The 14,861-nt window shown below is 41.8% G+C and overlaps 1 protein-coding gene across 1 annotated transcript in view; it reads left to right on the top strand.

Annotated features, from left to right (window-relative positions):
- Window positions 1-14,861, top strand: part of AChE-2 (acetylcholinesterase 2) — a 163,684-nt gene that overhangs the window by 85,163 nt on the left and 63,660 nt on the right. The window contains exon 2 of the mRNA XM_031973762.2: window positions 5,317-5,459. Coding sequence (XP_031829622.1) covers window positions 5,317-5,459 — 143 coding nt within the window. The remainder of the gene's footprint in view (window positions 1-5,316; window positions 5,460-14,861) is intronic.

Here is a 14,861-nt window from a genome sequence, read left to right as displayed (position 1 = left end):
CTTAACATAGATCTCTCTAAAACTGAAGGTATCTTGGCCCATCTTAGACTCCAAGCAGTGATCGGCTAAAACCTAACTTAGCCTTCTAGTATTGTTCCTCAAAAACCAAACTCAGACACCCAGCAGTGATCCGGACTAACTTAGACCTCTAACAATAATCCTCTGAAACTTAATTTAGCCCCATAGCAGTGATCCTCTAAAACCTAACTCAGATCCCTAGCAGTGATCCTCTAAAACCTAAATCAGACCCCTAGCAGTGATCCTCAAAACCCTAACTCAACTCCCTAACAAGGATCCTCTAAAACCTAACTTAGCCCCTAGCAGTGATCCTTTAAAACCTAACTTAGACCTCCAGTAATGATCCCCTAAAACCTAACTTAGACTTGTGGCAATAATCCTCTAAAACCTAACTTAGCCCCCTAGCAGTGATCCTCAAAACCCTAACTCAACTCCCTAACAACGATCCTCTAAAACCTAACTCAGCCCCCTAGCACTGATCCCCTAAAACTTAACTTAGACCTATGGCAATAATCCTCTAAAACCTAACTCATCCTCCTAGCACTGATCCCCTAAAACCTAACACATCCCCCAACTAAATCCTCCTTTGAACCCACCTAATATTCTTCTACAATCTAATTCAAACCTGCCATAGATCCCTCTAAAGCCCAGCTTCCGCCTAATACACGTTTCCCTCAAACTAATCCAGACCTGCAAAAACAAAAACGCCTCAAAGCAAGAGTTGCGCCACAAAAGCCCGCAGAGGCTGTAACTGAACCAGCTCGCAGAATCAAATACACGTATTTACGTAGGGACGGTATAAAGCAGTCGCTATCCCGTCGCCGCAGGACTCGTAAAGTTCGCGTGCTCATGAAAAGCGAAATACGTTTTGTTTCAGTTGCATTCGACCGGTGCAATATGCATGCCTAGCGCGTCACGTGAATGGTTTATTCCGAGCTTTCTTACTCCGAGGCTCGTTGCAACGCGCCCCCCATGGGCCGTCGTTGTTGCTTACCCTTGGCGTTATTTCTTTTCGTCGAGGCCGACGTGAATGCTAACGGGGCAATATTAACGACGGAAAGATTTATACGGCTGCGACCGCGATACTTCTTCATTTGTACCGTTCCCATCCGTGTCCTCTCCCCTTTTGTCGTTCGTCGATGCAAAATTCATGGACTGTCGCTGCCTCCTCGGCGAAACTGCGACACAGAGATGAACAAACAGCATTTCCCACGACGGAAATAAAACTGCTGCGATGAAAATTAAAAGTCTGGACGTCGGGGTCCGCTGTTTGTAATGTGACTGCTTTTCTTTGGTGTCTGACAGGTTTTCAGAAATATTGTGGGAATATTGAATAATAGGTTTTGGGATTTCTTATGGAAGTGGAAATAAGTATATTACAAGATTTTTTTAATGTATCACCTATGATCTGGATTGTTTAAAAAAGTATTTGCTAATATAAAAATAGTTTTGAGAATATTTTGCAAGAACGGAAGATTTCCTCTTTGACATTACCATTTTATTCTCAAATAAATAAACTATCACTTTCCATAATTCACATGTACAATTTTCAAATTTAAAAAAATTCTCATTTAAAAACTCATAACTTAATACAATCATTTTACTCCCAACATTAATACATATTAAACGTATCGCAAAATAGTCAACAAATTTATTAACAACAAAATAACATTGATTCCCAGACTACCGTTCAACAAAGAAAAACTTCATCTACTTCCTCGATCCTTATTTACTCACCCCCGCAACCCCCAATTAAAAGATACACCTGCAAGTTTCTTCAGTCACCCTAACTTTCCAAACCCCGAGTGGGCCTCGGGATCGCTGGTATCTCCTGATGCCTCGAGGATGAAAGTTTCGCGAACGAAAGGGTTGTCTCATTAATGCGAGTTGCAACCACCCGGCCAGCCACACGTGTTTGAGTTTCCATTCCTTCGAAACCGCTTTACGAGCAACCCCCGTAATGTCGTGTCCCTGCCCGTGGCCCGCCACGGCCACTTCTCTTTCGTAAGCCTTCCTTTATCTCCCCGTTCGATCGACCGAGCCGCCCTTAAACTCTCCTTGCCACCCCCGGCAACCCCCGGCGAAGGGAAATCGACGTGCCCTCGTTCCGCCGAGCGACCCGAGCCATCGAAATTCACCTCTATCGCGTCTCGATCGTTACAAACCATCCCTCTCAATCAACGGACGAGGAGCTCGCCATCGCGATAACTCGCCACCCTTCCGGGCCTCCCCTTTCACCCCTCGCGTCGACCAATATGTTCGCGTTTCGTCGCAGTTTGTTATTGTAATGTTTCTACTGGAGTTTCCCAGTTTATGGGAAAGTGTGTTCGGTAAATGGAGATTCGATAGAATTTTGGAAAATTGAATATATTAGTTTTGGGGTGGTTTTTGAAAGAGTAGTTTCTTTATTTTACCTTTAGATTAGATTGCTGTTTATTTTATAATTCTCCCATGTTTTCAAAAATGTTTTTGACTCCAAGATATCGACTATTCATTTAACTAGAAGAAAATGATTACCAAATATTTAATCTTATGTTACAATATTTAGAACACATCAATTACCACATGCTCAAAAGCAATTTCCAAAGGCACCCCATTTTATTTCCAAAACATACAGAACATATCATTATTTATCATCACGTAGTGCAGTCTTCTCCCCATCCACAGGGGTGGCAGCTTATTATCTCAACTCCCATAAAAACCAGCCCCTGCCACCCTCATCCACCCCCGACTCAGCGCCGAAACTTCGTATTCGGCTAAAGAAGTTATATTTGCTCAAGAATAACCCTCCGTCCGGCCTCTCGAGCTGCCACGTGGAAAAATACAGGGGTGAGAATGGCAAGCGTAGGGGTGTAGGAGGTGGCTAGAACTTCCGACGTGTCTGGGAGCCGGCAGACCTCCGTGAAAATCGTCCGACCAGGCCAACAAGTTGCTAGCCTTGAATCGATAGACAAGACGCCAGGGGGTGGGTCTACCCTGACTCGCACATTTTTTTCGACCTGTTTCGCACCCTCTCAGGACCCACCCCTTCCAAGTGGCTGTCTCGTGTTTCCTCTTCCTTCCTGGTATTTCTCCTCGTTTTCTCTTCTCTCTTCACCCTGTTCCACCCTCTTCCTTGTCACCCTCATCTCCTGTAATACTGTTCATCCCCAACCCTTGTAACGTGCTTCCTAGGTCTCCGACGTTCTCGGGCCTCTGTCTTCTCCTATTTCCGTCGTTCCCTCTACGTTAGCCGGTTTCGTCGAGACACGTCGGAGTTGGACTACCCGGAGCCCCCAGGAATCTCGAATGTCCTCCGGGAACCGGGGGTAATTGAGTTCTTTCGTGTCGCCTGGCACTCGTTGCCACGTGAATCCGAATGCACGGGAGCCGGCGAAAGTGCGGCGTCAATTGCCCCGCGGTGAGCTTATTGGCTGTTTAAGTGCCGGGGCTGCGGGTGTTCGAGGGTTTTTTTGTCGGAGGATTCGTCGAGTTGTACTACTGAATATGTTGGCCCCGTTCTAGTGGAGTTGCTCGCTCGTGCCACTGAATTTCTGTAATTGGTTCTTTGACCTGTGCCACTGGCTTCGTTAGAGTTCGCGACTGAGTTCGTTAACACTGGAACTACCGAGCAGTCAAACTGAAGTTTTAAATTTTTCTATAGGGACTCTATGATTACTGAGATTTCAATTGACTCATGATTCAATTCACCTGTTACTAGTCAACTTCTTCACTTCTCAAAGCATCTGCTGTCCAATAATTTAAAAGAACAATTTACGACAGTTCTAATGTTCCCACCGTGTATTCGTTGACCTTTACTACTGAATTTCTGTAACTGGTTCTTTTACCTGTGCCACTGGCTTCGTTAGAGTTCGCGACTGAGTTCGTTAACACTGGAACTACCGAGCAGTCAAACTGAAGTTTTAAATTTTTCTATAGGGACTCTATGATTACTGAGATTTCAATTGACTCATGATTCAATTCACCTGTTACTAGTCAACTTCTTCATTTCTCAAAGCATCTGCTGTCTAATAATTTTAAAAAACTACTTTACTACTGAATTCGTCGATTTTTCTGTTCTATCCGTATGAATCACCGTTATCATCAATGTCTCCATGATTTCCATGATCGAAATTTATATTTCGATCGAGTAACCTAAATCCATTGACGTAGCGCCGTCTCAAGAGTCAATATACATTATAGCTCCCATGAATATGCTTACTATCCAACAACAAGAAAGGAAGCAATATTTCCGAGTACCCAAAGGCCGCCATATTGGTGTATCCATCGATTCGAAAGCGACCAATTCCCGGCAAGAAGATTCATATTTCACCGGGGGGATGACGCAGCCAGCGTCTGGAAGTGGGCGAGGGCACAGGGATTTTCGTGAAAATATTTACAATGTAAATAGCCCCGACAGGTTGCCAGTATCGGTTCGACAGGAAATCCTTTGTACAACGAAACGGGGCGGGGGTTGGCAACCCTTGGCTCGATCTGAAAGTCGGTTTCACCCGGGGCGAGCTTTTTGCATATCGTGGAACACGTTTTCGGTGCGCGACACGCGTGTAAACGCTGCGAGCTAGAGAGAATCGGTCCGCTGGGTGATAAGGATGATTTATTCGACGCTATACTACTTGCTAATTTTTGTTTCGTGACCTACACCTGTGTAACGGGTGCAGCGATTTTTTTACCGCGATACTGTCAGTGAATTCACGGGACTCGTCAATCTGGAAGATATTATTTTTGCATATTTATCAAGATAATTAATTTTTTTCACGTTAATTCGAATATTAGTGTGTATTAATTGTTATGAAAATTATGTCTAATTTGATTGTTACGACTGTGAGTGTATGTATCGTGATTCTATTTTGGGAAATGTAATTTTTAGGAGTTATATGAATGACTTTTTATTGTTTTATTGTAGGAATAATATGATAACGTTTGGAATAAATAAAGGTAGTGTTGAATTAGTAAGATTATTTTTATGAATATTTTTTGATTGACGGGACTCGTCAATCTGGAAGCTATTATTTTTGCATATTTATCAAGATAATTAATTTTTTTTACGTTAATTCGAATATTAGTGTGTATTAATTGTTACGAAAGTTATGTCTAATTTGATTGTTACGACTATGAGTGTATGTATCGTGATTCTATCTTGGGAAATGTAATTTTTAGAAGTTATACGAATGACTTTCTATTGTTTCATTGTGGGAATAATATGGTAACGTTTGGAATAAATAAATGTAATGTTGAATTAGTGAAGATTATTTTCGTGAATATTTTTTTTCTAACTATTTGGACCTTTTTCTGTTTCAGGGACGTATTTCATACTGTACGACTTCATCGATTTCTTTGAGAAGGATCAGGCGAGCTTCCTGGAACGTGACAAGTTCGTGACTATCATCAACACCATCTTCAAGAACATGTCGCAAATCGAACGGGACGCTATCACTTTTCAGGTAAGATTATCTTTCGATATTCTGCGTGACCTTGATGACATTTTTATCTGCCTCAAGCCCGGTGAAATGCTACGTCTCGTTTGAAATATTTTTTCCACTCCTTGGATGAATTTGACATAATTAACACATCAGTACGTAATTAATTATTCTTCCGTGTCATTCCTAAAAAAAATATTCCCGAAAAATTGAGTACAATTAAATCAAAAGGAACTAATCTATAGATTAATATAAATAAATACAAATAAAGAACTAATCTAATAAAGGAGTGAATATAATATTGGGTCGAAAAAGACCCACTAAAATTAAAACTATTAAAAACTTCAAACTATTTCCCTTCCTCAAACTAGAAGAAATCTACAACAAACTACAATCAAACCACACTTAAACAACAATCTACAACATTCACAAACACAAGATGAACAGTAACAAAATTTACGTTAAGTTGCAACATTAGAATTTTCCAAGTCGTCTGTGTATATTTGTAAGAATCTGTTTCTGATAAAAAGCACTTTAAGTTAAATACGAATTCACGTGGCATACGATGCATTAATACAAAGTAACCGAAGATCATCCCCAGTAGCGAGGCAATTGCCGGAATGCAACGCCTCGCGTGTCACCACTGAATTTGCTCGCGCGCGGTCCTCTAAAGTGCTACAGTTTGTCACTTCGCTCTTAGAAACGAGCCCGGCCAGTCGATATTCCGCTCACGTCGCCCTGAGACACATCCACCGCCGGATGAGTAGCATAAGACGCAGCCTGCAGTAGTAATGGACCACGCAAGTCAAACTACCCCCCCCCCCCCTCCCCTTCCTACACCCTGTAGCGTTACTCGAGAAGTAATGGAAGTCAAAAGCTGAACGCAGAACTTAGTATTCCGACTGAGTTGCCAGGGATTTTCTTAATACTCGACTTCCCAGTGCCTTCAGAATTATGAAACAATCTTTTTTCATGGGATATGCAATTCGCAGTCGAGATTACATTTAATAATTTAATTCACGCTTAATCATTTGTTTACGTGTGTGTAAATTATTTGGTGAACGAGGTTAGAGGAGAAAAGGAAAAAATCGAAGTACACTAATGTGGAATGAGGATAAAGATAAATAATATCATTCAATAATAATATATAACTATAAATAATAAATAATATAATTTATAATTATAAATAATATAATTCATAAATAAGTGAAATATTTTTCTGTTATCTTTTTCGTAAACAGAGAGCGAAGAGTGTGTTAAACATAGAATACGTCATTTAATTAATATAGTTATATTATTAATTATTTAAGTAAGAAAAATATTAATAGAGTCACTTGGAAAATGTATCTTTGAAAAATACTTCCCTTCAAAGTCACTTTCATAAGATGAGATCTAATCTCGAAGTACATCGTTTTCGTCCACGTTACATCCCCGCAAAGGCCGAAAGGCCTCGGAATGGGGTGCAATGTCATTTTCATCCCTGTAAAGTGACGTTTAAGCCCCAAACGCAATAGTTCCCGCAGAATGATCCGCCCTGAACTACGAGCCCATCCACCAGACTAGATTTTCCTCTCGCTACGGAATAAACCCTCTTACTTCTTTAAGGGGGTGGCTTCGGGGTGGCTTGATACCGGGGGTGTATCGCGAGGGGATGAAGAATATTGGCGAGATACGTGGAGTAAATATGTTAGGTCATTTCGGGGATCGAACCGGGGCCGAGGCAATTTTCCCGGGGCGGTTGGGGGTGAAAGTCACCCCCTCGGACCCCTTTCGTTAATACCGTAGGGTGAACGGTGGAACACGTCAGGCCTCACTGATAGAGCGTTGTTCGCCACGGTATGGTGTGTCGTGCAGGCGCACACGTGCACCACCCCCTCGCCGTCCTCTCAACGCCAACCCCCGACCGATGCTTTAAAGTGGTTCTCTTCGTTTTCATGGAACGAAGTTTCCATGAAATTTTCTATAAAACACTTTCTATCCCGGGTCCCGGGTGAAATTGAACGGTTTTTCGAGTTGAAAGCGTCCCGCGGGACAACGCCACCCTCCCCGGGGGGTGGAAAATCGTTTCCACGGTGAAAGGACGCTTTCCAGAGAACCTCTGGCGAACGTTAATTCACGTTCACCGATATTTTGTTTCTTACGCGCGCGTCCGGTCAGTCTAGTTTTTAATTGGCTACCGTCACTGATTTTCCAAACTGTATTACGGGGGTTGCATCACCCTCGGGGAAATTCGGGATCGTTAAACGGCCGCCTCGGTCCGACGGGTATCGTAAATATCGCGTGTACGGATTATACGATATTTCAATTACCCCTATCTGTCGATATAACTCATCCTCCGTGATTTAAGGGGTGAACCACCCTCGGGTTGTAAAATTTTCGATGAAAAATTCACGAAAAACTTCTATTCGGTCCCGATGTGATTCAGGTTAATTAGGGGGAAGGGAATTTTCCTGTAGGGAGACGTTTCCAGAGCAGGGGGTGGGCCAGGGTCGAGGGTCGACGGTTGGAAGTCGAAGGTGAAGGGTCGAACGGAAGTTGTTCTACCCTCTGAAACAAACAGTGACGAACACGTGCAAGGGACGCGTCTAGGACAGGGGGTGGCGGTCGCTGATAATCGATATCGTTGTGTACACGGTTAATGCCGCCTCAAAGACACCCCCTGCTCGACGGGGGTGGCTGCTAATTATTTTCCCATCGGCGACACGACATGTCAAAGTCGATGTTGCTGGAGATCAGCCCTTGTAAAAGCTGGGGTAGTAACGTGTCCATTTAATTAATATGATGGAGTGAGGGTGGGATGGGGGTGCACCGGAAAATCCACCCTCAAAAGGAAATCATACATGCCCTGCGTCGGTTAGCTTTCACGAAAAGAGTAACCATTTCTTTATTATCTCTTCGACATCAGAGGCTCGCCTTGACAAGTAATTATTAAATCATATCTACCGAGTGGGCTGTTTGAATGAAAATGATATTAACATAAACTACACGTTGATTCATTTAATATTATAATATTTACTTAACGTTAATTAAATAATAATGCTCACAAACACGCCGTCCTATCATTAATTCCTTAATGGACAACGAGCAGTATGTGATTAAATTTCACTGTAAGTGAAAAGGGTCAATCGCTGGTCAGACGCACAGCAACCATATACACCTGATATCAGTACGCTCGAATCGATTTTTGGAATAACCGGAACGTCACGAATATCATTTTACCTGTTCAATTTATATTTTTGTGTACTCACTACCTACAGGGGGTGCAACAACCCTCCATCAATATTCCTCTGAAGCAAATGGGCGTAGGAACTCCCTGTTCGAATTTCATGCGTGTACTTAATGCTTCATCTAGCTTCCAACCCTATTTTCTTTTGCTCGGTTCTGTCAGGGGGTTGACAGAAGAAATATCTCGCCGGAAATGGGTCAAAGATATCTGCCAGGCTTTTAGTGCGTTCATAAAAAAAACACTCGTCGATTTTAATGGCGGGAACGTCGTACGTTCGAACGATTGAAACGCGTTCTCACCCCCAGCCCCTTTAAAAATTCTTTTCCACGTTTCATCCCCCGTTAAAAGGCGTGTTTGTGTTTTAACATCTTGTCTTCGACCGTGCGCGAATTTATGCCAGTCGATCATACATATTCAAATATTTATCTGGGCACATTTCGTAAATACCAGATCTGTCGGGGATGACATTTTCCAATGTCGGAGGGTGAAAATCGGATGCGGACCGCGTAAATATGGATGCACGGTTACTCGCGGCGGGCACGAACCTCGACGCACCCCCTTTCTCGCGGGGTCACACAACGGGCATGAATATTCAGCCGTTCATTACTTCGGAATCCCTCGGAAACGAACCCTTCGATCAAAGGGGTGAAAATGGGTCACGTGACCCCCGATGCAATCCGTTGTGTGCGGAGGTTGCTAATTACTTCTACGCGGATTTACAATGCACTAAGATCAAGGTCCCGGAAAGAACGAAAAACGAATTCCATTTCTGTATTCGGAGGACGTACATGAGTGTCTGACCATTGACGTCTGTTTCTACTTGCTGAAAGTTTCATTAATATTAAGAGTAAAACGATGTTACTTTTACCGTTATTTAATGTACGATAAAATCGATAGAAGGTGGGCAGTGTAGTCCACCTTCAGGATCGGTTATATTTTTTACAAGTAGAATTGTCGAGCCATAGTCAGCCACGTTAAGTATTTGCATATAGGAAGCATGTTTCATTTAAGAATCATTATGTAAATGTATTCAACATATTTTTCTTTATTTCCGTGCACAGTGCCACGTTCCTTGTGATTTGTGGAATAAATTATTATAGTTGTAATATTATTTACTTTTGTTTAAATTGAACAAATTTTTATTCAGTAATCGCGTTAGGTATCAATGGTGCTTGTCTATGGTGGTAACGGATAGGAAGCTGCAATATTCAGAAATGTAGAATAACTCGACGGTAATAAAAATTAATAATAATTGAAGCGAGGAGTTCTACGTCTTCTATATTTGCGCCTCCCATCGCGAAGTATCGTAGATACGTGCCGGGAAAATATTCCGGTGCCATCAAGTGGGCAAGCTTTGCACTCCGAGCATCCGGAATAAAAAATGGCGACGATCTTCTCGCCCACTTCCTCCTTTTACTCAGCCGTATTCCCTAGGAAAACTTCACTCGAGACCTACTGAAAAATTAAAATTTCATGTTACGGAAACGAATACATACTTTTCAGACGTATCGAGCTTTCAGCGTCGAGTCCCTCCATTATTCGTACCATCGCGCAAACACGTCTAAGGTATACAGGTTCTCGAATTTCAAAAACATCTTCCCTCATTTTTAAAATAATCATTTTTCCAAAGCCATAACACATGTTCGTCACCATATTCTCATAGCTGACAAAAAGCCCATTAAAACGATATGCGACACGCATATGCTCCTACAAACTACGAATCACACGAAAAAGATACTTCCCTCGAACATAACCTCTTTCCACGTATGACTTATCAAAGCGTATCTCTGCCGTTCACTCAAAGGTGGTCATGCGACATATCGTTGAACACGTCCTCTCGCCGTCTACAATAATATCACCCCGGAACACCGGCATTACCGTAAACCAAAAGATTTGCATAAACAAATACGAAGTTAGAAACTCGTCACCTGAAATGCAAATCGATTCCCCGTCTGTTTCTCGCGATTCTCCGTGAAATTCTCATCTCCCGGCGGCAAGAGTTGGCGAGGAAAGGGGTAGGCCGGTGGGAGGGTTAGAAGTCGAAGCAACGACGTTTGTGCCCGACGCGTTCAGCGTCGAAATTCCGCGACGCGACTGTCTCGAAACGTTTTCGGTGCATCGGCACGTGAAAGCGTCCGACAAAAGTCAATCCCGGGGGAATGCAAATCGTGCTCGACTCGGATGCACCGAGATACGGGCCTCCTCCGCCGAGGAACTCGACTCGCGGCGGTGGGGGGCGGGCGAGTGGGGCGGGGCGAGCCGGAGGAAGGGCGGAACGCCGGTAGGTCTATGTAAATGCGGCCACCTTGTCGGAAATCAATTTTCGTCGTTCCCTTTTATCTTCGCCGCGGCCTCCGCGATATCCCCGTCCTGCCACCTGTGGAAAAGCCTTTTCCAATCCCAATTTCCAACGGCGCTGGAAGACCGGCCACCGGAGCCTTATCACCGTCGAACACGCCCAAACGTGTCCGTTCGTCGTGTTTTCAATCGCCCGGGCCCGGGATCGCCGCGTTCGCGATTCGAATACCATTGGTTACCGGAGTTAACGGTGGGAAACCTAAAATAGAGAATGGTTGGACCAATGTTCCTGTTTATATTTTAGAAAGAATTTTAGGATGGAGGATAGTGTTGATTATAATGCATTGTTCTTGTAATTGGAATCTTAAAGTTGAGATATTGGTAGTCGTTTCTGGAGCAGCCTGTAGATTGTAGTTTTAGTTGCCAATCTTCATTCTGTAATTTATTTCTGAGACTGTTAATATATTGATGAAGTAGTTCTTGATATTATAGAGACGTTACTTTAGGAAGATAGTATATATGGGGTGTAAAAATTAATCACAAAGAGACTGATATTACAAATTCCATGCAAAGTTTCTCCAAATATCTCTACTTTTTGACACTAGAACTACCGAGCATTTAATACGACTAATATGCAACTTCTATAAAAATTGTAACAATATATTCAGTTTCTTCTGGCACTTATTACAGTACTCAAATGAAACTATTCATTTTCAAAATCATTTCGAATATTCAATGCTTCGAAGATATCAATAATTGCTAAACAAAAAAATTGAAACCAATTATTTTGACTGGTACGATACATTTTACCCCTATTTCTAAACCACCCTGTATTTTCTCTCAAAAGAACTTAACATCATTTACTCCTCGATAAATCTCAAATTGATTTCACGTTAATATTACTAACTAGTGGTAACGCATGATTTAATTTATCTTCGAGTCACCCTATAGATACCTATCAAGGTTCAAGCAAACTTCCAGATCAATCTCTTCGTCGATAGCGGAGAAATGACAGTTGCCTGGGCGTGAGAAATTTCGCCGTACGTCCTTGTCGGCGTTTCGGTTGTTATATTTTCCGTTTGCGCATTGGGAATGCGGCTTGTTCCCGGTTTCAAAGAAGCGTTCCCGAGCCCGGCCGCGGTCCGAGGCGGATCCCCCTCTCGAAAACGTAACGGGCGATACGGCGCGGGCGTTTCATGCGCGTTATCTCGACACAAAGGAGGCACGAAAGCGGAAGGGAAGGCCGCGGCTCGCTGTAGGATACCTGCATAATTAAAAAGAAGCACCTGGCCGCGGTAGAACGGAAAACTCCGCGTGCTGGCATTCTCTCGCCGCGATCGAAGCCTCGTACATCGCGTCTCGTGACTCCCTAACCTAGACAACCTCTGGGACGTCATTCTTGTTAACTGTGACTGATCCAATTATCCCTAAACAAAGATCTAAAGAATTTAAATATTGAATTTGTACTGGTTGCTTCAGAATTTAGGTCTGAAACCAGAAATAGAACGGTAAATTAAGCATCACGTGACTGTTAATCTAGACAATCTCTGAAACGTCATTCTTGTTAACTGTGACTGATCCAATTATCCCTAAACAAAGATCTAAAGAATTTAAATATTGAATTTGTACAGGCTGCTTCAGAATTTAGGTGTGGAACCAGGATTTGATCATAAAATGGTGCATCTTGCGATAGCTAGTCCCAGACAATCAGTTGAAACATCACTGGTCCAATTATTTTCTTGAAAATGAGATATTAAATATCTAAACATTGAAATTCTACAGGGTGCTACATAATTAGTGTCGAGAACTATGAAAAACATCCGAACAATCGTCGGAAGAACGAAAAAGGTCAGAAAGATTTTCGCGCGTGCTAGTCAGTTTTCGTAAATATCAGGATTGAAGTTTGCCATCGTGTCCGACTATGATCGACTGTTCCCACTGAGAATAAACTTGGATCGTGGGAGCGTATAACCGGTGTCCATCGATCTCGTAGCTTCTTTCGGTCGGCTGACATCGAACTTGTGAAAACAAATGCCGTCTTGAAAACATTGTTTTAAGTGAAAATATGCAGCTTTATCATCTGGCGCGATGGCGCTCTATTACAATCATTCGGGAAATAAGTGTCAACATTGACCTAACCTAAAATGAGAGACGATAAATATGAATCTAACTTCTATTATTTAATTAATCAATTTCTCCTCGTCGACTGATAAATGAATCTTACATTATTGAGTTCATTTTATCTCGTATTCGACTTGAAAAATATTTCCGTTATTTTATTTTTAAGATTCATAAAATTTAACAATTATTTTTGTCCCCATAACCTCATTCCTATACGTGAACGTCTCTGATTTGGCCATGGTAATAATGTAAATGCCCTCGAGAAGACAAAATGCACCGTTTGGCTTTCCCGAAACTAGTTTATAGTATATAAACAAGCGTACAGTTGAACGATGTTGGAATTAATCATTAGTCAACTTCCTGTACGAGATGACAGCTTCAAAAATTCAAGGAATTCGTAGTGAGGGAGGAAGTAGAATGACGATCGATCTTGGTTGAGAGTTTCAGGAGCTCCGCGAGCATTCGCAAACGCGTGTTCATAATTACCGACCCAGATCCCCGGTAACTTCGGTTTTAGGGTTAATTATAAATCCTCGCACAGCCTTATCTTGGTCACCGAACTTAGTAAGCGAGTGTAACTTGACAGATGATCGGTCGCCATTTTGCTGATCATTGTTATTCCATGGTGGACGCCATGATGGATTCCCTTCTAACAATTTCTATACTCCTAATCTAAAATTTCGACTGATTTTGAAATATATAATATAATACACTAAAATACAGAATATAGAATACTTATACAATGATAAAATCAACTTAAATTGAGCTAGAATTAATCCTTAATTAAGCATAACAGATTAATCAATCCACACTCTTAACCTACAATTATTTCATTAAATAAAATCCTGTTTTTAAGAAATCAACGTACACAATTTTATTTTTATTTATTTTTATTTATTTTATTAACATAATACTTCTTAATTCATTCAGAAATTAATTTCTCCCATTTCTCGTTAATTTATTAACACAATATTTCTCAACATTAATATTTCTAATTCGTTACGTTATTAATATAATAATTCCTCCAGCGATGAGCAATATGGTAGACAGTTACTAGGATTCATTAACTATTCAAGAAAGTTAATTTATTTCGCTGTAACTGCCATGGTGTTGCACTCCAGTCAACACAATGTTTCCTAATTAATTCAGAAATTAATTTCTCCCATTCCTCGTTATTTTATTAACACAATATTTCTAACTCATTACGTTATTAATGTAATAATTCCCCCAGCGATGAACAATATGGGAGACAGTTACTAGGATTCATTAACCATTCAAAGAAGTTAATTTATTTCGCTGTAACTGCCATGGTGTTGCGCTCCAGTGGAAAGAATAGGGGGTTGTGGGAGTTACATGGCCGACCAGGCGGCATGCGGGATGTGCTGGTCGCGTTCTCCGCTTGATATTAATGGTCCCCGGTTATCGAGCCAGTAAATCAAGCCACGCGGTTACGCTGCAGTCTCGATAAGTGGCCACCCCTTAAATCTACCCCGTGGAGTCGCGCGAAACGTCCCTGTGTGCCACCTGTGCCTACATCTTCCAGGAACTTTGATACGCTTCTTGACTTTGCTTACTTTTTAACCGTTTATCTCCGTCCAGTAATGGATTCGATTCACTCGAAAGTATTCGAGTGTTTTGACATTGTTAATTGAACGACATTTTGAATGTTCACTTAATTTCACGCTGACTTTTATTTTCTCTTTGTGCATCTCGGTCAATATTTATTTTTATTTCGTGTACCTTTAATATATATATTTTATATATTATATTTTACCTATATA

This window comes from Nomia melanderi, chromosome 2 (genome assembly GCF_051020985.1).
Source record: "Nomia melanderi isolate GNS246 chromosome 2, iyNomMela1, whole genome shotgun sequence".
Classification (NCBI taxonomy): Eukaryota; Metazoa; Arthropoda; class Insecta; order Hymenoptera; family Halictidae; genus Nomia; species Nomia melanderi.
The sequence above is the reverse complement of the archived record's forward strand: the minus strand, read 5'-3'. Positions and strand labels throughout refer to the sequence as shown.